Consider the following 24,919-nt stretch of genomic DNA (forward strand, 5'->3'; position numbering starts at 1 on the left):
CTCTCCCTGTACAGACGCGGATGAGGCACAACTTGTCTGCACTGTCTTCTCCTCTGATCTCCTGTCCCTCTCCCTGTCTCTGTCGTATCCGCGTAACTGTCCCTGTCACTGTCACTGTCCCTCGGTGTGTCCCTCCCTTGCCCTATATGATTGTCTTCATCATCAAGCATGTCATAGAAAAGAATGTTCCTCCGTCTCCTAAACAATCTCAACATTTTGAAATGAGTAGCTGTGAATGATCAGGTAATGGGCGTCCTTTAAATAGGTATGTGATGATGTCAGGTGACATAGTAAAATGCAAGGTGTTACATTAACATAATAAAGTACTTCTGTGGCAAGCTGTGTGCAGTTCTTGTTATAAGTATTTGTTGTGTGTATTCTGCAGGGAATGATGATATTTGGCAATGATGTGACGTGAACCTTTGTAGAAACATTGCTTGCAAATAAATAGTTGCATGTGCAATGCATGTAACACTTGTGAACGCAACAGTCAGTCATGTAATTAGGCAAAAAGGCTGAGATTGACGTGGGAAAAGTTTTGTGTAACATGTGTAATTAGGCATGTTATTGTGACATGTTGACAACAATGAATAGTCGTGTGCATATGCATGCATTTCTGTAAGGAGGATAGTTGGTATAGAATGAGTTAACAAGGTGTCCCAATGCTGAATTACTGTACATGTGTGTATAAGTTAGGTTGAAGTGCTTGTAATGCTACGGTTACAATGTAAACATGCAATGTGATTGAGCGTCCAATAAGTGACGTCATGAAAATAGGGAGGACCCAAAACTAGATGTAAACATGAGAAGACAGATGTACATGAACGTTTAAAGATGCGTGTCACATTACAAGCATTGTGTAATGTAAAGGATCATGAATATACGGTGTATGTGTGACATGTGTGTCATGTGTAACATCATGTAAATAATTGTCGCTCAGTTCAGTAAAATGTGTGATATGATGTGAGGTTCTCCTTTAAGAGTTGAGTATAGTATTTTCCCTTGGCACATCATCACATGATGAGTAATGTGACCCGCAAATGCTGCAAACATGTAAAAGTATAATGTTATGCAAATAATACACGTCAGCTGTGACACAATGCAGGGAATGCCCCCACACTGTAATGCAAATGACGTTTGTATTGTGAGCAATGAAACGTAAACAGTACTATACTGTTATACGTCCCCGCTCCATTGACTCCATTGATGTACAGAAGTTTTTTTTTTCTAAGTGCCGTTGCGGCAGCCTTAGCGATCGTTCTCCCCTCCAAACTGCCAACTTTAGTTGGCGGGAGAAATTGGCCATAACATCTCAATTTCGTAGTGCCGATCAGGCCCGATAAGCTGTTTTTTTTTGTTGAATCCAGCCGATTTAAAAAAGTGGCGATCAGTGGCGAAAACAGGCTTATCGGCAGCCGACTGGCCATAACAAAATAATCGGCTCCGAAACCTGGCGAAATCAAGCACTTATCGGCGCTTACTGAATCTCAAACCCAATTTTGGCTATAAAATGGTGATAATTCCCTTATCAACGCTTACTGCATGAGGCCCTAGGTTGTCCTTGTTGCTGATTGACAGTGTAGTTGAAAACTCAGGTTGTTGCTCATCATATCAGTTTACATTTTGTTGAATGTTTTTCTGTTATGGTTTTTTTTTTCAAGCATTTTTTCATGCCTTACGATGGTACTGATTGAATTTTTCGGGTGACTTAATATTACTGATGCCTGAGAGGAATAAGGGACATGGAAGATATTTTTCACAGTTTGTACCATCTGTTAAGCTGCACTTGTAAAATCAGTACTAGATTTTACTGATACAATTTTCTTTTTAACTTAGTGTTACTTAGTGTTACTGTTTAGTTTATCTGAGAGTAATACGAGAAAGATATATTTCACAGTTTGCACTATCTTTCAAGGTACACTTGTACAATCAAGATTACATTTACTGATACCATTTTTGGGATGACCATGTTACTGTTTAGTTCTTACCTGGGGCTCTGCAAAGTGTTGAGCAGTTGAGGGAGGGGTGAATACACATCAACAGAGTGGGGTGGGGGACTTCAGGGTATGTTTGCCGGCAAGTTTCAGGTTATACTACTAGTCATGGTCAGGTGTAGTATGGTGTGCACGGTCTGTCTGAGTGGGTTGACAGATGCCCGATGGGGAGGTACTCATTGGACCTAGGACTAGTAGTGAGAGCCTGTCTGAGAGTCAAAGCTGAGCTGACCAATGCCACCGTGCCTTTTGTACTAGTACCTCCCACTACCAATGGCTATGGGACATTTAAGCTGGCCACCTTCCAGTGTCTACTTTAAAATAATACTAAGCGCTATGTTCATTTATGGCGCTATATAAATAAAGACATACAATACAATTTAGCATTAGCATTTGTGGAGTTGAAATTTGGGGTGTTTTGATATATTTTTTATTATTTTAAGTTTTTCAGTTATATTATTTTATGATTTTAGACTTATTTTAAGCATATGTGATGCCTTATGATGTTGTTTTATTATTTTCCTGGTTAGTTAGATATATTTTTTTCTGCACCAACAGCGTAAAGCTACTGTAGGTAATGGAAGTGAGTTGAAAAATGCAAACAGCTGCTATGTGCTGTGTTGTTGGCAGTATAATATAGGCTGAAATAGACTCTATGCACCTGGATGAATATAACACATCTCATAAAACGTAAGGACACTGTCACATTTTATGCTATATCTCTAAATCACATCAGAACCTGAATACCAGACCGCACGTCTTTTTCTCTCTTCTTTCTCTATATTTTGGTGAAAGGAAGATCAGCCCAATAAACAGAATTATTAATATTATTTAAATATAATTATAAACATAGTATAGATTCCTCACTGTAAACTGCAACTACCCCATTTGATTACATTCATATTTGCACCACTGGTACAAATTAGTACATATTTACCAATAGGTATTTGAATTTAACAGGGGTTCGATAATGGTCATCCTTACCTTTCATGGGTGTGCACAGCACATGATAAAAAAAAATGTGTATGAGGTGAGAAAGACTGGATGAGTTTGCTGAAATGCCAACAAGCGAAGAGTTGCTAAAATAATAGTATATGCAGAGATGTGGAAAGGTGTCTCATTCCCCCTTAATCTTCACCCCAAGGCATTTTGGGCTATATTTAATAAGTAATGTTTAGCCATGTGGCGACTTACAGTGCTTTCAACAAACTGGCCGTGCAGACTTACATTTTAGCAATACTTGGTAAATATGACTTTTATTCTTAAATTCCGGTAAACTTAATTGAATTAATATCCCACCCAGAGAAACAAAATTACATGCATTTTTAACTCACAAATATTGCTTCATTCACTAACATTTCTCTCTTCATAAAATCTGCAGAATTATTGCAAAATTTACACTTAAATTATAATCTCCCTAGAGTGATACAGTATGTAATAGGATTTGTTAGAAAACTCTATGGTACAAAATAATTTACTAGCAAAAAAACACAATATCAATGAGCAGATTCACTAAAAACCAACATTTCATCATTATTAGCCCTTTTATTATTTATATCATGTTGCATAAAAAAACTGCACTTCTTTAACTATTTCTAATATTTAATTTAAATTGGGGTTTTAGGTACATATATTAGTATGATACGATTGCCCACCAGGCCAAAGTAAGCTCAGAAAAGGAAACTTGTAAAAAAAATTTTTTACCATGTCCTCTAAACTGAATTATTTATACTTCTCTCTTAAAAAATACACAATATTGATGTTAGAAGTTAGGACTTGCTTGACCATGGGTTACAAGTTAACCACGTAGGCATATAAAAGGTTAATATATGAATATGCTCTGCAATGTTAGTATTATCTACTTTTATTGCATACAGTATTCTAGGTTTGGCATTATCTTGTCTAGTTTATAGTAGGCAAAATAGCTACTTGGCTGGAGAAGAGAAGTAGAAGACGGGAGGGAGGGAGAAATACTGTCGCCAAATTTTAGTTAAAAACTGAAGATAAACTGGAGTTAAGAAGTGGAGTCAAACGTCAGTGATGCTTTAAACAGGAGGTAAACGTTTCTGGCCTATTTAGCGGCTATTATATACTACATAGGCAAGATACGTTTATTGCCAGCCTGGGGTTGATGATAGAAATTGGAGATATATTTTGGTTCAAACCCGATATCTTCAGGTATCAGATCATAATGAGTAGCATGTGAATAAATAATATGGAATGATTAACTAATTTTCATGTTGTTTGCCATTAAATGTAATTCACATGGTAAAATATGCAGTTAACACGTTAATGAATTATCTGATAAAAAGATTGCATTTTTTTCCCTTTAACATATTTATACCCTCATCAGAGTGTACGGTAGTGAAACCAGGCCTTTGTCTTCTAATTAACATTAGTGGGAGTTTTGGTGTGTTATAACATACCTATTAAAACCTCATGAGAAATGTCCCATAATTCACAAAATGAGAACCTTAAGGGCAATACTGTATCCCACATTTATTAATATGACAATTATAATTTTCCTACAAATATTTTCACACTCTTCTCTACTCACCTGTGAAGTGGACATTGTGCTGCTTTGCAATCTAATCAACAAGCCCAGCTCTGCTGAAATATATGCACAGCAATAAAATTGAGTTGTTACGTACCGAATGTTGTTGTCAAAAAAAAAAATCTATAGTCAATAAATGAGTTTTAAATCCATTGACAGATGAATCCACACTATCCCATGGATAATGTCAGAAAGCTAATAATTAATGTTTGATTACTTCCCCCTTAATCACTTAGAAAAATACAAGCCTTAATAAACGGAATGTCACGTTTTTTTTTTCTCTCTGTGAAGGAATTTTTTGAATCCACTTAAGAGAATTTACTTTTTTTTTCCAGTTCAATTTATAGTAGCAAACCTAGTCTGAAGAACTGATTTCTACTAAGCAAATAGCAACTTGAACATCAATTTCCTGTCAACAGCAGTTTGAACAGTTCCAGTGCTTTATTATAATCTGTAGATGTTTAGCCTAAATTGAACATTTCTCATCAGGGGTACCTTGAAAGCTTGCCCTGTCACTCACTCATAATCTCAGGCCAGCGTACATGGCTGTGACGTGGTTTGAATATAGTAACACTATAATTCCTCATCAAAGTGACTCAAAACAGAACATCAAAGCAACGCAGCTTGATGTTAAAAAAAAAAAAAAAGATTTATTTTTAAGAAATATTACTCCCGGGAACCTAATTTCCCTGGAATTAAATTAGCGCTGCTATGATTGTATCTAAAACCATTCATTTCTTTATGTTTTAGATTTTTGTGATGAAAGAGGAGGCAAAGAGTTATCACCGAAAGCAATTAAAAAGAATTTACTTTCAGCTTCATTCCCTTCCTAGGATTTTATAGTTCCCACTGTGCATATTCGGGGCATAGTAGAAGGTAGCGGGTGGCTGATCCATGACTGTAGTGGCAGTTAAATGTAAATATATTTAACGGGGTTTCCCAAAGCCCTAATTCACGTGCCACCAACTACTAAAATATAGCAGTTAATAAACGTAGAACTTGATAATGTTACAGTGTTAGCAATGTAAAAAAAAAAAACTAATGCTTTGGTTTATGATTCACATAAACTGCAGTTTTCTAGTAACCTGGAAAAGACAAGATTAATTACATTCTGTTAAGCCTTTTCATAAAAAGCATGAGACTTCTTTTGAGAAGCATATGTGTGTGTATATATATATATATACACACACATATGCTTCTCAAAAGTTGTACACCCATTACATTGTGGCAGCACTCATAGACATCATTGCAACACTATTTTAAATCAGTTTTGCGCACCTTATACTTTTTCTTCTTTTATATATATATATATATATATATATATATATATATATATACACACATATATAAAAGAAGAAAAAGTGTAAGGTGCGCAAAACTGATTTAAAATACTGTTGCAATGATGTCTATGAGTGCTGCCACAATGTAATGGGTGTACAACACCCCAAAGAAAATACAAAGTACAAAAAAACACAAAGGGCGCAAATCAGAGACACAGGTGCATGGATATACAACACCTGAAGGATAAATACATGAACAAGTCCTATATTCGAATTCCACAACGAGATGTACCTATAGATGAAAAAGATACCAATATGGTGAAGTACGTTTATAAATAAAATTATTGCGCAAGCAACAGAGGCTACTTACAATGTAGCAGAAATAACAGGCACATCAGTAAAATGCTTGTGCAAGCACAGAGGCTACTTACAATGTAGCAGAAATAACAGGCACATCAGTAAAATGCTTGTGCAAGCAACAGAGGCTATCTACAATGTAGCAGAAATATATATATATATATATCCCTTTGTATTTTATATATATATATATATATATATATATATATATACAGTGCTTGACAAATCACCCAAAAATCTACTCGCCGAACCAAAAAATCTACTCGCCACCTAGTCCCGCCTCTAGTCCCGCCCCCAACCCCGCCTCTAATCCCGCCCCCAGCCCCGCATTTTAAAAAAAACCATAAATGAAATAAATTTAATAAATTTCTAGTAAGAACATTCGTTTTTGACATAAGTTTATTTATTGTATTACATTATACTACAATTAGTCCTTGTTTTGTGTGTGTGTATGTGTGTGTATAAATGTCGAATCTAGAAAAACAAGCCAGATGTGAATGACTAGTTTCCTGCACCCCTTAACTAGTGCCTGGATGCCCCCGCTTCAGAATGTTTAAAGCAGCAATCCCACCTGGGATCTTACCTGATCCGCAGACCCTCAATGTCCAGGTACCTCATTCCCACAATGTTATACATTGGAGGGGATGTGTTCCCTACATGTCTTCTGGGTTACGGGGGATTCCAATGTCTTCTGTGTGAGTCAGATCTGGAAGAAAGCAGTATAGGTTATTTCGGTGTAGTATAGGGCAGTTAAGATATACAGGGTAAATAAAATATCCAGATCCAGATTTTGAGACAGAGAGAGGGTGAGACAGAGAGAGGGTGAGACAGAGAGAGGGTGAGACAGAGAGAGGGTGAGACAGAGAGAGAGAGAGAGGGTGAGAGAGAGACGGAGAGAGGGTGAGAGAGAGACGGAGAGAGAGACGGAGAGAGGGTGAGAGAGAGACGGAGAGAGGGTGAGAGAGAGACGGAGAGAGGGTGAGAGAGGACGGAGAGAGGGTGAGAGAGAGACCGAGAGAGGGTGAGAGAGAGATGGAGAGAGGGTGAGAGAGAGGGTGAGAGGGAGAGAGAGAGGGAGAGACAGAGGGAGAGAGAGAGGGTGAGAGACGGAGAGAGGGTGACTGTGGGGGGATGGGGTGACTGGGTGGGGTGATGGGAGACTGGGTGGGGTGATGGGGTGACTGGGTGGGGTGATGGGGTGACTGGGTGGGTGATTGGGTGGGGTGACTGGGTGGGTGATTGGGTGGGGTGACTGGGTGGGTGATTGGGTGGGGATTACTGACTGACTGGGTGGGGATTACTGACTGTCTGACTGGGTGGGGTGACTGGGCAGGGGGGTGGGATGACTGACTGGGTGGGGGGTGACTGACTGGGTGGGGGGGTATGACTGACTGACTGGGTGGGGGGGTATGACTGACTGGGTGGGGGGGGGTTATGACTGACTGGGTGGGGGGGTATGTTTGACTTGGTGGGGGGGGTATGATTGACTGGGTGGGGGGGTATGACTGGGTGGGGGGTATGACTGACTGGGTGGGGGGGGTTATGACTGACTGGGTGGGGGGGGGTTATGACTGACTGGGTGGGGGGGTATGTTTGACTTGGTGGGGGGGGGTATGATTGACTGGGTGGGGGGGTATGACTGGGTGGGGGGTATGACTGACTGGGTGGGGGGGGTTATGACTGACTGGGTGGGGGGGTATGACTGACTGGGTGGGGGGGTATGACTGACTGGGTGGGGGGTATGACTGACTGGGTGGGGGGTATGACTGACTGAGGGGGTATGACTGACTGGGTGGGGGGGGGTATGACTTACTGGGTGGGGGGGTATGACTGACTGGGGGGGTATGACTGACTGGGTGGGGGGGTATGTTTGACTTGGTGGGGGGGGGTATGATTGACTGGGTGGGCGGGGTATGACTGACTGGGTGGGGGGTATGACTGACTGGGTGGGGGGGGTTATGACTGACTGGGTGGGGGGGTATGACTGACTGGGTGGGGGGGTATGACAGACTGGGTGGGGGGTATGACTGACTGAGGGGGTATGACTGACTGGGTGGGGGGGGGTATGACTTACTGGGTGGGGGGGTATGACTGACTGGGGGGGTATGACTGACTGGGTGGGGGGGGGTATGACTGACTGGGTGGGGGGGAGTATGACTGACTGGGTGGGGTGGGGGGATGACTGACTGGGTGGGGTGGGGGGATGACTGGGTGGGGTGGGGGGATGACTGGGTGGGGTGGGGGGATGACTGACTGGGTGGGGTGGGGGGATGACTGACTGGGTGGGGTGGGGGGTACCTTTGGTGTCCTACACGTACACACACACACACACACACACACACACACACACACACACACACACACACACACACACCACTCTCTCTCATACATACACACTCTGTGGAACCGGAGGGCAAGCGGGACAGGGGGGGGAAATCCCCTGCCTCGCGCGAGCAGCCACGGGGACAGGAGCGGAGACCAAAGGGGAAGCAGGTTTGGGGGGGGGGGGAACATTCCCCGCTGTCATCTCCTGCCCCACGCGAGCAGCCACGGGGACAGGAGCGGAACCGGAGGGCAAGCGGGACCGGGGAGTGGGTGGGGGGGAAATCCCCTGCCGTCATCTCCTGCCCCGCGTGAGCAGCCACGGGGACAGGAGCGGAGACTGAGGGGATGAGAAGGGAAGCGCGAGCAGGAGACAGGGACCGCGCACGCGAGGAGCAGCCATTACTTACCCCTGCAGAGAAGGGCTCCATTCCGCGTCACGACCGCGTCACGGCCAATCAGCCAGGAAGATATTTTGTTTTGTTATTTATTTATTTTTTTAAATTTGTGGGGGGGTGGGGAAGCGGAGACAGCCACGGGGACCGAGGGGAACACCCCTGCTGGCATCGGGAGCAGCCACTGGGGGAAAGCGGGGACCGTAGGGCAACCGGGACGGGGGAACATCGCCCACTGTCATCTCCTGCCCCGCGCAAGCAGCCACAGGGCAAGCGGGGCAGGGGGGGGGGAGATGGGGGGAGAAATCCCCTGCTGTCATCTCTTGCCCGACAGGAGCGGAGACTGGAGGGGATGAGGAGGGAAGCGCGGGCAGGAGACGGAGACGGACCGCGCGCGCGAGGAGAAGCCATTACCCCTGCAGAGAAGGGCTCCATTCCGCGTCACGACCAATTGGCCAATCAGCCAGGAGGATATTTTTTTTGTTATTTTTTTTTTTTAATTTTTTTAAAATTTGCGCAGAGCAGGGGGGAAAAGTAGCTGGCCACGGGCCAATTTCCGTTCGCACCTGGCGAGTGGGCGACCGGGTTTGTCGAGCACTGTATATATATATATATATGTGTGTGTAGCCATGCCATGTCTGGCTACTATTCTGCCCTGTCCTGACATATCAGTCCTGGTAACAGCAGGCAGTGTTACTGTAGGATCAATCATGGGTTTTCCCCACTCAGGCATTACCCTTGAGTGACAGGGGAGGAGGTGGAATCAGGTCTGTGTTCTACCCCATCCTGGGTTCAGACCTGGTACCCTCCCCCTACTTTACTCAAGAGGGTTGCATCTCTAAATTGTTAGTTGGTCTTTATTGTGAGAGAGACAAGGTATCATACCCGGCTGCTGTGCACTGGCAGGCCCAGGTTCTCTTCCCATCGGGGGAGAGTGAGTGATTACCTATTCCCCTGGTCCTGCTAGAGGGCTATGGAAGAGCTAGGACTGCTGTGGGGGCCCTTGACCCATAGTGCAGGTCCAGGGATCAGCTGAAGTTTGAGAGACCAGAGCTGCGACTGCACTGGGCAGAATTGCCTAGAGACTGTGCTGAGCAGAAGAATAAACTAGTTCCTGTTATATATGGACTGTGACACAGTGCAGCATATCAGAAGGAGCTTTGCTAGCCTTGGGTACACCTATGCTTGGTAGACAATAAAACCATGTGCTGTAAGGAACTACAGAGAACGGATTCCTGCCGGAATCGTGTGGGACACGTTGTCCTGTATAATGGTGGTTCTTCTGCTCGAGAACATACCATGTGAAGTTCGTCAGTCAAGATGGCGTCTCCCGCCAAGACTGGAGAGCGCATTTGCTGCATGCAGAAAAGTTGCATGCTCAATTGTTGCAAGGTTCTGCATGGGTCTGGCGCGAAAGCCAGGAGCGCACCCAAGTGATGTGACTGGCTCACAGAGGAGCGCCCTGTCCCAGTATGCCCCACTCTAATCTCCACCAGAGGGAGAAGGCACTGTGATAGCCAATGCTGAAAGACCATCTCAACTAAGGGAGGAGCCGGATGTTGTCGACCACTCCCTCAGTTCTACGGAGTCTGCATTCTCCTACCTCAAATCAATTCGTCCAAGAAAGAGATGGCAAGCTGTGACTTCTCCCACTACCGTCTGCCAGGAGGCCTCCTGGTAGTGAAGGTAGAAAGGACACGATACTTGAAGTTCCTTTGCCCCAAGTGTTACTTCCCGGGGCGGAGTTTATGAAGGATTTGTGTGGTGCTCTAATGGCAGGCTCAATAGCTTACATAAGCATATTATAGTCCAATAAGACTTCTCTGGTATAATACCCTTAGGTATCCATTTGCATGATATACCAACACTTATGACGTTATTAACACCACTACTCCACTGTAGTTCAACTAGCTGGCTGAGGTTCCATAAACACTGCAGTAAGAATCCTCACACACTTAGATTGTAAGCTCCTCGGAGCAGGGACTCAACTTCCTTAATGTTACTCCTATGTCTGAAGCACTTATTCCCATGACCTGTTATTTATATTATTTGTTATTTATATGATTACAACATGTATTACTACTGTGAAGCGCTATGTATATTTATGGCGCTATATAAATAAAACACAGAACCCCAGCAAGCTCTTTTTGGAAACCCCTGAGCCCCCACAAAATATATATATGTATATGTGTCAAAATGGAGTGCTATTGAGCGTGGCATATGTATACAACAGACGACAGAGAAGCCCAATGCTACATCCAATTTTAATTATGTATATGTGTTTTTAAATATCTATTTAGACTTAATAAAATTTTATTATTTTTTCCGACTTCCTCTGTGAATCTGGACTTTCCTCAGACATACAGTAATTAACTGTGAGACCACTGAAGTCCAACTATTTTATGCATATGACAAAAGTGTGCTAATAATAAGGGTTCCTTTTCTCTGATCAATACTTCTTGATCACCACCGTTATTACTGTATTCAATACCCTTACAGCACCTGTCATTTAAATCTACACCATTCTAACTACTAAACGATGACAGCGGTCTACTTCACTTATTCACACAAACTAGGGAAGTGGGGAGGGGCGGGCTTAAAACCTGGGAAGGAGGAGCCACTAACCTCCACCAGCTGGAACAGCTGAGAATGGGTTAACAAAACACAGAACCCCAGCAAGCTCTATTTGGAAACCCCTGAGCCCCCACAAAATATATTTATGTATATGTGTCAAAATGGAGTGCTATTGAGCGTGGCATATGTATAGAACAGACGACAGAGAAGCCCAATGCTACATCCAACATGACAGAAATACACAGTAAAATACTTATATATTCTCTTGAAATAGGGTCATTTAGTTTAACCCTTTGGCCAAAGCGTTGTAAGCTTGCGAGCCACGTCAAGGCAGACACCTGTTCGCAAGTCCTAACACTACCAGATAAAATACTAATATACCTCTATTAGGATTAAACTCCTAAACCTCCCCACTTCCCTAGTTTGCAAGTTCCTCATTCTGCTGGATATAGACCCACTGTGGTCTTTCTCCCTCCTAATAGAGGTAAATGAGAATTTTATTCCTAATAGAGGTATATTAGTATTTTATCTGGTAGTGTTAGGACTTGCGAACAGGTGTCTGCCTTGACGTGGCTCGCAAGCTTACAACGCTTTGGCCAAAGGGTTAAACTAAATGACCCTATTTCAAGAGAATATATAAGTATTTTACTGTGTATTTCTGTCATGTTGGATGTAGCATTGGGCTTCTCTGTCGTCTGTTGTAGCTATATAAATAAAGACATACAATACAATACAATACACTTTTGTACAGACATATATACATTGAGGTGGATAAGTAGTTGGTGAAATGAAAAGAGTAATAAACTCACATTTGGTTGGTATTTGTCTTCCTTGATGTTTTCATCCGTCCTCAAAAAGGGTGTGCCTCCGCTTCCCACAGCATACAAATCCAAAAATATATTCGGAAAGCAAAGCACTACTTACACCATGAAGTGAAGAGAAATAAATTCCAAGAGAGTGTGTACCCATAAAAATAGAAAATATATTGGATCCTCTGAAAAAAAGCTACATAATAGGGAATAATCCCCCACCTGTTCCCTATTATGTAGCTTTTTTCAGAGGATCCAATACATTTTCTATTTTTATGGGTACAGACTCTCTTGGAATTTATTTCTCTTCACTTCATGGTGTAAGTTGTGCTTTGCTTCCCCGATATATTTTTGTGTTTCCGGGGCAGAGACCTTGTCTGGGGAGCTATATGTCCATGGTGCAGAGCACGCTATCTAAAGCCAATGCTGCCAAGGCCTACGTCCTTCTCTATGAAAGATGCAGCTGACCCCAATACCTGGGCATCTGATGATGACACAACTACCTACACAGGAGGAGGGTCAATAGCTAAGGTATTACCTCAATGTACACCATCAGTATTCCATAATGAAACTCGAATTGCTTATTTTATGGATAAGTGGAAGGTAGGCAGATCCATCTACATGGATAGGGCCGAAGTACGTTTCAGAGCGGCACCCAAAATGGGTGTTATCAGTTACAGCACCAGATAGTACTGGGGCACTAGTTAAAAAACCAGACCTGTAGAATTACTACTGAGTAATTAGGTTCTCAATGTTGGAAGGGACCTGGATTCTGTCTAGACAGTAATATGATCGTTATTTCATATTAAACTGTGATGTACTATGTTTTGCAGGAGATGTTATGGAATGGTGCGTAATGTGTAAAATGGAACGGGGACAACTCACTGGTGCACTGTTTGCAAAAGCTTTTGATACTCTTGATCATGCTATCCTGCTTAACAAACTCCAGAGCTCTGGAATAGGGAAACATGCTTTAAACTGGTTTCAGTCCTACCTATCAGGTAGATTCCAACCTGTGTCCATCTCAGGCTCTAACTCCAACCCCCTGGATATCACCTGTGGTGTCCCGCCAGGCTCTGTTCTTGGGCCCCTACTCTTCTCAGTGTTCATCAATGATCTTCCTACAGCTTGTAAGGAAGCCTCAATACACATGTATGCAGATGACACAATCCTATATGCACACAGCCATAGACTCTCCGACCTTCAACACATACTTCAGTCTGACTTTTTCAGACTCGAAAACTGGATTTCCCAAAACAAACTGTTTTTAAACACTGACAAGACTGTAACAATGGTATTTGGGACCAAGACTAAATTTTTAAAGCTTCCAGTGACTGAGCTCCAGATCAGAACCAACGCTAACACCAGCCTAACTCCTGTCACTAGTTTTAAATATGTGGGCATATGGTTTGACTCCCACGTAACATTCGGGATGCACATTGATACCCTGACATCCAAGACCTATGCCAAACTAGGTGTACTTTACAGGAACAAATCCTCCCTAAGTCTACTGTCAGAAAGCGTATTGCAGAGCAGATGCTAATTCCAATTATCGACTATGGAGACATAGTATATGGCTCAGCACCCCAAACCCACCTTAGCAAACATGACATCCTCTACAAATCAATATGCCGTTTTGTTCTCCAATGCAACTATAACACACATCACTGCGAAATGCTCAAAGGATTAGATTGGTCATTACTCGAGTGTAGGCGCAAAGTTCACCTTTCCTGTCTTTCCTTCAAATACTTTCTGGGCAAGCTACCCATCTATCTGAACAAGCTCCACACCCCTACCACATGCAGCACTTATCATCTGAGATCAAACTCCAAAAGACTGTTCATGGTCCCAAGGCTCAACAAAGTATCCGGCCGTTCCTCCTTCTCTTACTGTGCACCCCAAAACTGAAACAACCTACCGGAGACTGTCATATCCACAACCAGTTTAAGTTCTTTCAAAACTAAGGGTGTCTCACATTTTAATCTGGTCTGTAACTGTTTCATAAGCCTATAATATATTTTTTCTTTAACTGTGCATGCAGTACACAGGTCTGTACAGGTCAGCTCCTTTCTGTGTCAACGCCGTAATGGGTGCTACTACGGATGAAAAGTTTTGTATGAACCTTCGGTAGTAGTTTGCGAAGCCTAAGAACTGTTGTACGGCCTTCAGGGTCGTAGGACGAGGCCAATCCAAAACTGCTTTAACTTTGGCTGGATCCATGACAAGGCTATTATCGGAGCTGGTGTTGCTCAGAAAGGATGCTGTAGTCTCGTGAAAGTGACACTTCTCCAATTTCGCGAATAAGTAATTCTCCCGTAGTCATTGGAGTACCTGTTTGACATGACCCGGGTGTTCATGTGCGGTTTTGGAGAAGATTGGAATGTCAGCGAGATATACAATGACGTATTGGTCCAGGAGATCCCTGAAAACCTCTTTGACAATGTCCTGGAATACCGCGGGAGCACTACAAAGGGCGAAAGGTATGACAAGGTATTTGTAATGTCCATCCCGGGTGTAAAATTCTGTTTTCCACTCATCCCCCTGTCGGATTCTTACAATGTTGTAGGCTCCTCGTAAGTCCAGTTTAGTAAAAATGGTGGAACCCTGTAGTCTGTCAAAAAGTTTGGTGATGAGAGGTAAGGGGTAACGGTTCTTGATTGTGATTTTATTAAGTGCAAATATTGAGAGAAAGCGGAAAAGATGGGGGAGAGAGGGGAAAAAAAGAGGTCGCTCTTGCTACAGTCTATGAGATGGTGCCAGGGGTAAAGAGGTAATGAGCAAAACTACACTTGCCTAGACAAGTGAAAAAGACCCCTATATAGCTAGCACTCATTGGATAATTATATAATGTGTACAGAATAAAACGTAACCTTTATTGGCTTATGTAGAAATGTGTAAAATAAGAATAAACACTAAAACACAGACACTCAACACTAAAGACAGCTAATGACTTAAATGGTTAAAACAAGTATTAAACAACCCACCTCCAAATCAAAAAAACATAGTAATTTGGGTGGTATACAGAGGGACTAATAGGAACTGGCACCTTAAAACAAATTCTAGTCCTAATATAAAAGATGCCACAGGGTGGTAAATATATATAGATCTGGAAAGTGTGGTGTATATGTGTGTTGTAAATAGCAACCTCACACCATCTAGACCACTCCTGATGGGATTGTCACTTGAAAAAAGTTGTAAACAAGCTGCAAGGAAAACAGTGAGGGGTGCGATTACAGAAGCACCCCACTGATAGGTGGTATAAGATTCTGATAGAGGAGTAGTAATCAGATATACTTAATGCAGCTTAGTAGAGTAAATACTTTAGGTTAAATGTTGCCTGATTTATTGTATTCACATTCTATTCATAAAAAATGACAATTACACATAGTCCTTGTAAGCAACGCAATTAAAAGCTTAGATAGTATCCAAAAATGGGCTACAGTGTAGCTAGGAATATATGACTGGTGAATGGAAAACCCTGAATTCATTGTATTTGTAACTAACAATCAGAGTATCCATTCAACAGACTGACAGTGGTATATAAGTTCATCCAAATACCAGAGCCTGATAGGAGCAATATATAGTATAGAATAAGCACTTGACCATTTCTATTGAGGCCCAATATTTAATAATGAACTTTAGGGTCATAAAATGGAAAAGTGCTGCTCCATTACTCTGTGGTGGCGGCGGTTGTTTAATAGTAATAGTGTCTTATTCGTTAAAAAGGGGTACATAAAGTGTAGTATACAGCCCCAGCGAATAATATACAGACAGATAGCCCTATTCAATATATTGTGTTAGTGACCATCCTTATAATCTTGGAACAGTGGCAGTGTTTATCAGTTGTTTCACACCGCCGCACTAACAGGCGAAATGACGTCACAAAGTAACGTCCACCCAGCTGTTTTAAATCGTTTAGATCTGAGATGAAGTTTAAGTAAATGTCTGCCTCGTACTACAGGCAGATCTCTGCTTCGGTAAATATACATGCTACAAAGCTCCACTGAAGGCTCCTCAGCATCACCAGAGCACCGCTGGAGGTCAAGCTTAGAGACCAGGTGACTTTACACAAGAGGAATCACAAGAAGGTCCAGAAACTGAGGCAAGCAGAGGGAACCCTAGTGAAGAAATCCGCAGAGCTCCAAAAACATAGTGAAGCATTCATTGATGCACACTCAGAGCAATCTCCAGAAACAGGATTCTCTCGCTGAGGAGTGAAACTTGTTTTACAGGGAGAAAAGCAGTAGAGTATTTCAGAAGTACTACAAAGTTCTTATCCAACAAGGTTGGAGAGAGAAAGGTATCTGCTCAAATGCTCTGCAGCACTCACCATAAAGGCTGCCTACAGAGGAAACTGCTGGTGTGATTCAATCCAAATATAGGTCCTACCTCAGAACCAAGCAAGCTGTGCGTTGCTAGAAGCGCACCCCACAATGCCATCTCAGAACTACAATTGGCTTTCCACACAATTCAGGAAAGAAGAATGACTGAGAAGCGCAATACCAATACAGTCATGCTACTGTGGCCCCATGGCCCAAGCCAGTTTCCTCACAAGGAAAAAAGCCGCTAGAAAGATTCAGTGTTTGGCTAGAATGAGGCAGAACGGCTTTGGTGAACACACCTTTACAGCTACAACACTAGTTGACAAGAAATAAAAAGTAGAAGAAGGGAATTGGAGGAGCACTATTATAAGTATCAAAAAGTAGGAAAAAGAAGGTGCGTGTCCTATAAAAAATTATTTATTGGTCATGGATAAAAAAGAGCACAGGAGAGCCCCACTGGCTCTCCTATGCTCCTTTTTATCCATGACCAATAAATAATTTTTTATAGGACACGCACCTTCTTTTTCCTACTTTTTGATACTTATAATAGTGTTCCTCCAATTCCCTTCTTCTACTTGTCTACCCCGTGGATGGAAGCACACCTGGGGACCCCTCCGTGTGGATCGCATGGACTATGCAGCACTCAAAGTGAGTTATTCGCTTGCTACATGTTTTCCTGTTCAGGACGTCATTTGTTTAGACACTTTGATACATTATAGGGTGTCATTATACTCAATTGTCCTGGTATCATTGTTTACCATAGCGTCACTCATCAGTGAGCTTACTATCCAGGATTGCAACCCAGTACCTGTCTTCTATCAAGCTTATGTTTAGGGGTCCCCCCTCACACGTATCTGGTTATTTATTTATTCATTTACAACACGGCTGTGCATGTCTATAGTACTACGCATATACCAGGTCTTACTACAAAAAGAAAGAGACCACGGGGGTCAATCAATAAGGGATAAAAATACTCTGCCCTCCTTGCACAGCCCGTGAGTATGGATACGGAACCCGATGCAGGTGGTCACCCTAAACTCAGGGAGGAAAGAATCGTCTGATGCAGGGGAAAACACGTGACCAAGCGGTTAGAAGAAAGACTGTGCTTGGAAAAAATCCTCCTCGAGTGACTGAGGAGTGCTGTTCTCAAGCACCTTCTGTAGGAGAAACCTGGAGAAAGGGCTCCAATACAAGCGGAACGAAGAGTTCGTATTCTCCATCCACTCTCATTCGAGCTGCAGGGAAATCCACAAACAGGGGAGTTATGTACCAGGGACTTATCCCTTTTTAAGAAAAACTGCCTCTAAATCCAGCAGGGAGCTGGTTAATTGCATCCAAGCAATTAACCAGACTCAAGCTGGCTAATAAGGACTCTAAAAATGCCTTATGTGAGAAATAGAAAGGGAGATTTTCCTCAGCACACGAGGGTGCTGACATGAAGAGATGGGTCTTGAATACACAGGAGGACTGTGTGTTGCCAGCAAACACAAGGGTACCAAACCTCTTTTCCTGGATACAGAGTACCCAGGAACCTATCAAAGGCTGGACACTGAAGCACACTAAGACACCTGGACACCACTGACCTGAAGGGCCACCTACTTAAGGTAAAGCTGAGACTTTTGGGTGGTAGTCTGGAAAGGGGCTTATTATCCCAGTCTGGTAGAGAGGGACGGGGAGAAGTAAGTTAGCCCATACACAGGTATAGGTGTTTGTTACTTTTGTTCAATAAAGCCAGGATTTAATTTCACGCTACTCAGTCTACATTAAATGTACATCTGCACACATCTCTTAAACTATCTCTGCTTATTTTTGCATGACAAATCCTGCAGAATACCTGGCATTTATTGTCTAGGTACAACACTTTCCAAACGGAAGAGGTGTACTTGTTTGATCTTTTGCCGTGCATGATAATGCATTGCTTGTCAATAGCATGTGGTTTATTTATTTAGAAATATGTTTTACCACAATGTAATACATTGAGAGTTAAGTCTCTTTTTCAAGTATGTCCTGGGCACAGTTATTATAAAAATACATACTGTAAGAAAAAAGTGAAAAAAGTATTCACTCTCGTGCGTTAGAGAAATCTTGTTTAAATATTCAGTGAATATTCATCGAAATAGTACAGTACATCACAAATAAGGTAATGTGATGTAATGATAGATATTAAACATCTTTAGCCTCCCTTGATAATGTGGCTAGTAATGTTTATAGATACTTCCAATACCTGAATAATAAATGAAAACTAGCCACATACTGTAAGAGCCAATGTGCACAGCATGAACTCAAACGCAAAGCCTACTAAGGGTACAGGAACATAACCTTCCGGTGTCCCCATGTGCAGGTGAGTCCCTCCCTCCTCAGATAAGCTATAACAGTCTGTAGGCAAAGAGGCACAGTCATGATGCAAAAGAAAAAACTACTCACAATTGATAGTACAGCAGGGCCCCGCTTCTCTGCACTCCATTTTTCGGCGATCCGCTGATACGGCGGCACCGAGAAGGGGGCCGCCATGTTGAATTTAAAATCGCGCATGCACAGAATGGACACCGGCGCCCGGCGCGCATGCGCAGCCCGCCGGTTGCGCGCGCAGCCCGCCGGTTGCGTGCGCAGACCTCAGGTCGCACATGCGCAGAACAGCAAAAATGCCGGGTTGCGCATGGGCAGCACTGAAAATCACCGGATCCGCTTTCCGGCGATTTTCACTATACGGCGGGCCTCTGGAACGGAACCCGCCGTATACCCGGCGCCCTGCTGTACACAGGAAGGTCCATGGCGTGCATCCAGAAACAGGAGATATCAACAGGTGGAAAAATGCAGAACACAGCACAAAAAAGCAAGGCAGTCAGACTTGACAAAAAAATAAAATTGATATAAGTTTATTTAAGCCAATGCCATGAGTAAAAAGACAGTGAATCCTTGGATGCGTTAAGCATCAGACAAGGGCACTTGTATTTATTTCATTCTCGCCCACAATACTTTTAAATTTGAAGAGGATCACTATTTACAAGTCTGTGGCACAGCAATGGATATTACATTTCCCCCAGCTATGCCAACCTCTTTATTGGACTGTGAGAGGAAGAATTTATTTGTAACCACAACCCATCAGGATAAAAATGTGGAAAAGGTATAGCAATTACATAATTTTTATCTGGACTGGAAACATTAATATGCTTAAGGATTTTCTGAGATGACTGAATACCAACAATAGGGGGCCTCAAATTCACCCATAAATGGAATTCGAAGGAAATCAAGATCCTAGATCACCCTATCTTTATCCAGGATGGGAATATACACACAAGAACAGGAAACCAGTTGAGTGCTATGGTTTATTGGAGGCCATGAGCAACCACCACCCAAATCGGCCAAAGAACATACCCTATGGACAGTTCCAAAGGATCAGCAGGAATTGTTCAAGATTAGAGGAATTTTACATGCAGTCCACTGAATTTGAAAAGAGATGAATTGAAAATATTTATGATAAGAAACTAGTAGAGATGGCATTAAGCAAGTCCAAACAATCAGACAGGGAAAGCCTGATAAATAGTGGTTCCCCCTTAGAGATGGGCAAATTTAATTTGCGGATTGGGATCCGCTTCGGATCGGTCAGTTCCTTGTGAACGGATTTTGAATGGAAAACTCTGAAAATTCCGGGAAACGGTTTGCCCATCTCTATTCCTCAAATATATGCAACAGCATTGACACTCCTCGTCGACCATCTATAAATAAACCACGATATATATTCACTTGCAGACACGTGAGTGTCTCTGATTCCTTTACTAATATATAGGTATACGTATATCTTCAGCCAAGGATCCAGATAAATCTTCCATGTACTGCAGCAGCAAGCCTCTATTTTTCACATTTCTTGAACACATTTTTTGATTTAATTTTGGTTTTCATCTTGGTCTTTTGATATCCCTTCAAATCCAGTCTAGTGCCGTCCTAATCCAATGATGGTAGTTTTTTGGGGGCGAAATAACCGGCCTACAGTACTTTCATTTTCATTTCTTCATCCCTTGATCAAGTCACAGCCTGTTTCTTTCAAACCCATTTGTTTTTCTTTTGAGGCATAGTGGAACGTTACCTTTTAAGATTGTCTCGTTGCTTGAAAATGTTCTCCTTTCCATCTTCATTCTCCTGCACCGATTTTATTTGCAAGGTTCCCATCTAATGATACTTGCCAGCCAAGGTAGACATACTGTAGTCTTCTAGTTCTATTACATTTATTTTGCCATTTGTAGATTTGACACATTTGTTGAACATCACTTTGCTCTTGCTGAGATTTATATGGAGGCCCACGTTCTCACTTTCTTTGGTGAGTTCTCCAATTTGATTCAGCATGTTGCACTTGTAGCACAAATAACAATGTAATCTGCAAATTGTAGATGATTTAAGTATTCCCCATTCATTTTTATTCCTCTTTCTTCCCAATTTAATGTCCTGAACAATTCTTCAAGTGTTGCTGTGAAAAGCTTTGGTGACATAGGGCCTCATGCAGTAAGCACCGAAAAAGCCCTCTCGGCAGGGGTTCAATATCGGCATGATTTTGGCGATTTGCCCTCGCAGTATTAAGGAAGGGCCGAATCCCTGGTGAATCACTGCGAAAGCAACACGCCGAGTAGCCGGTGGCGAGACAGTCTGTCTGCCGCTAACCCCGTCCCCTGCCGAGATGTGCCTGCAGCAGAGAGAGATCCGCCGCTCTATCTGCGCAAACCTCGGCAAAATAAAAAAAAATTAAAATCAAATTTTATTCATAGTGTACATGTGCAAGGGGTCTCCGGAGCTGAACCGCATTGGTTTTAGGTCCGGGGACCCCCTGCTTCCCGAGATACAGGCCCCTTTATGCAGGGGCCTGTATCTCGGGAAGCAGGGGGTCCCCGGACCTAAAACCAAAGCGGTTCAGCTCCGGAGACCCTCTGCACATCTACACTATGAGTAAAACACACATATAAATAAACAATCATTCCTTACCTTTGCGGCTATCTGCTATGGTAATGAAGCAGCATTAATGTATTTTTAATAATAGTGTATGTGAGCAGGGGGTCCCCTGAGCTGAACCGCATTGATTTGTGGATCAGGGAACCCCTGCTTCCCGGGTTACAGGCCCCGGTATGGGTCATCGGGTGCCAGTGTCGCCGGCCATCTTTATAGCATCCCATACGCGACGTGCCCGCTATAAAGATGGCGTTGACACTGGCACCGATGCCCCATACCGGGGTCTGTAACTCGGGAAGCAAGGGGTTCCTGAGCCAGAAATCAATGCGGTTCAGCTCAGTGGACCCCCTGCTCCCGCACAATATTATTAAAATACATTAATGCTGCTTCATTACCATAGCGGATAGCCACTAAGGCAATGAAGGGGTTAAGGCATAATAGCATGTTTATTGGGGACAATTGCCCCCAATAAACATTGCAATAAACAACATACACCCCTGTGCCCCCAACAACCCCTATACCCCATTACATATATCACTTTTTGGGATGCACAGCAATGATACTATAGGCCGGCGGTGGCCCTCGGGTGTTCCCCGCAGGCTTACAGTACCAATTCAGTGCACCCCCAAAAAAATTACAACACATAAATACACCACCCTTAACACATACAGTATAGTAATGTGCAAAATTAATATTATCCACATATGGATAATAGTGAATTTGCCCATTTAAAGAACAATAAATACAATAAATACATATTGCACTCACCCATGTCCGGCTGGCACGATGAAGGCCATCCTCATCTTCATCACCGTCCATGCCCCCTCCGATGCAGCAAAACATAAACAAGAATAAAAACAGCCAATGTAATGTCCCCTAACCCCTTAATAACCATAGTGGTTATTAACCGCTACAGTCATTAAGGGGTTAACCCACCCTTACCCACCACTCGGGAGGCTTAAATACCCTCCCCCACTACCGCCCCACCCCGTGTGGCCTAACCACCCTCACTCACCCAATACCCAGCCGGGAGGCCTACCCACATACCTTTGGGGCCAATACCCCCTTCCCCCACCCCCAGTACCCACAATAAAAACAATACACAGCCCCACAATAAACATCATTATATTTATTAAATACATAACCCACCCCCTGTGCCCCCCCATAAATACATGATTTATTATTTTACATACAGGGTTAATACCCCAGGACGCGAGTCCCCGGTGGGCCTGATAGGTCACCTCACAGACCTACACTAGCCCAGCACCATGTTTCAAACAGGGTCTGGAGGCCTACGGGTGGTCCCCGCCAGGCGCCGTGGTCCACCAGGGTGTCTCCGCGGGTCACCGTGGGCCACAATTGGGTCCCCACGGGTAGGCCCGCGACTGTGGGGGGCCCAGGGTCAGACCCACAGGTGACTGAGGGGCCTCGGGTGGTTCCCACTGGGGTCTGGGAGCCCTCGGGTGGTCCCTACGGGTCCGCGGTGCCCCCACAGATGCTTCTTCAATGCTTTGTCTTCTTAATGAGATGTTGACAGAATTAAATGCTTTTCTATAATCTACAAGTCCTAAACTAAGTGGTACATCATAATCATTACTTTAGGAAATCACTTCTTGAACAACTTGGATGTGGTTCATTGTGTTGTATCCACTGTCCAATCCCGCCTGTTCTCTAAGTTAGGCAAAGTCCTAGGTCTGTTGCAGCCAATTAGTGAGTATTTTTCTAAAAAATCTTGTAAGTGATTAGAAGTAGACTGATTGGTCTGTACTTCCAGATCTTCTTTATCTCTTTTTTTGTGGATGAGGATAACAATGTTATTTCTCCATTGTTCTTGGAATAGTCCTGTTCTCAAGCAGAATCTACAAAGTGTTGCAGGATTTTCTCTATTTCTTCTTCAGCTTTTTTCCAGATTTCAATTGTAATTCCATCTTCCCTGGGGTCCTTCTCATTCTTCATGTATTTTATTGCCTTTCCCACTTTTTCTAGGTGGATGCATGTAGATCACTCTTCCTCTGCTAGATTGTGCCCTGGTTTATCTCTGTTCTTTTACAATTTCATGTAGAAATCATTAATTCTCTATATTATAAGTGCAGGATCTTTGATTGTTGACACATTGCCTTGTTTAAGTGCAATGATTTGCTTCTTCCCAATCATAATTCTTTAAGCTTTGTTATCTTCGATAATCTTCTCTACCATATAACAGTTAAATTATCTTACATCTTCAGTTATATACTTGCGGGTCGTATTGCACAGTTCTGCATATTCAATTATTGTTCTTGTGTCTTTGGATTGTTTCCTTTCTTGTCATTTCTTCAGTAACTGCTCTGTCTCATCTGATATTTCTCATGCTGTTTTTGTTAAGAGAATCCTCCAGTTTTTCTGCACTTTCAACTACAATCTTCACAAGCTCTTCGTAATTGTCTGTTAAATTGTCCCAATACATTTTGAGCAAACTGAAGCAGTTTTCAGCTATAGTTGAAATTATCTTACGTTATTCTTGAAGTTGATTGTTTTTGTCTTTTTTTAATCAGTTTTCTTCTTTTCATATTTGCATGCAGGTGTAATTTGCAGTGAGCCAATCTGTGATCACTCCTTGTGGTAAAACAGTTAAGGAATGTGCAGTGTTGAATCACGTTTCATGTTAGCTACAATAGGCTATAGTCAATTTTATTCTTTATTCCATTGGGTCCACTCCATGTCCATTTTCAATTTGGATTCTTCTAGAAGAATGAATTCATAATGTAGACGTTTTCACATTCTGCAAATTCCACCAATCTGTCTCCATGTTCATTCCTGTTGCCATAACCATACTTACCAATTGATGCTTTGTCTTTCTACTGGGCACTAATATTTGCATTAAGAATCTCCCATAATGACGTTGAGATGACAATTGTCTTTGTTGTTAAGACCAACAATATCCCATTTTATCTTTTCAAGTTCGTCTTCCAGCTCTTGCAGTGCTGCTTCCCTGGATAGAGTTTGGCAGTTATAGGTAGCCAGGCTGAGGTCTAAATGACAGTTTTTGTTTAACCTCCAAGTATTCTTAGCCCCCTCTGCCTTCATGCCTTTTTCCTGAATGCCCAGGGACAATCCGGCCTTCAGAGAATGAGGGCCGGAAAGTTATTAAAAGGAGACAAAAAACAATCAACATTCTTAATCTCAAGAATAACAGCAGAGTGAGTATTTTAACTGGCGCTGAGAAATCACTTCTACCAACAGGATTTTAAAGTGATAACGTGTGAGGACCCCTCTTTTGAAGTCATTCCCTCCCAAACCCGAGAGCGATTTGAAGATAATGTTCTGCCTTATTTTCAATTTAGGCCTAGGCATACAGGACAAATCCAATCTGTGGCAATATTGGGGTTAGTTAAGATTTT

The 24,919-nt window shown here is 42.7% G+C and overlaps 1 protein-coding gene across 1 annotated transcript in view; it reads left to right on the top strand.

Moving 5' to 3' along the window:
• The window catches only part of LOC142501342 (uncharacterized), a 35,588-nt gene extending 19,252 nt beyond the window's left edge, over nucleotides 1–16,336 (top strand). The window contains exons 5-7 of the mRNA XM_075611184.1: nucleotides 12,743–12,888; nucleotides 14,605–14,775; nucleotides 16,247–16,336. Of these exons, the coding sequence (XP_075467299.1) occupies nucleotides 12,743–12,888; nucleotides 14,605–14,775; nucleotides 16,247–16,336 (407 nt within the window). The remainder of the gene's footprint in view (nucleotides 1–12,742; nucleotides 12,889–14,604; nucleotides 14,776–16,246) is intronic.
• Nucleotides 16,337–24,919: the final 8,583 nt, after the last annotated feature.

The sequence above is a fragment of the Ascaphus truei genome, chromosome 1 (assembly GCF_040206685.1).
Source record: "Ascaphus truei isolate aAscTru1 chromosome 1, aAscTru1.hap1, whole genome shotgun sequence".
In the NCBI taxonomy this organism is placed as follows: domain Eukaryota; kingdom Metazoa; phylum Chordata; class Amphibia; order Anura; family Ascaphidae; genus Ascaphus; species Ascaphus truei.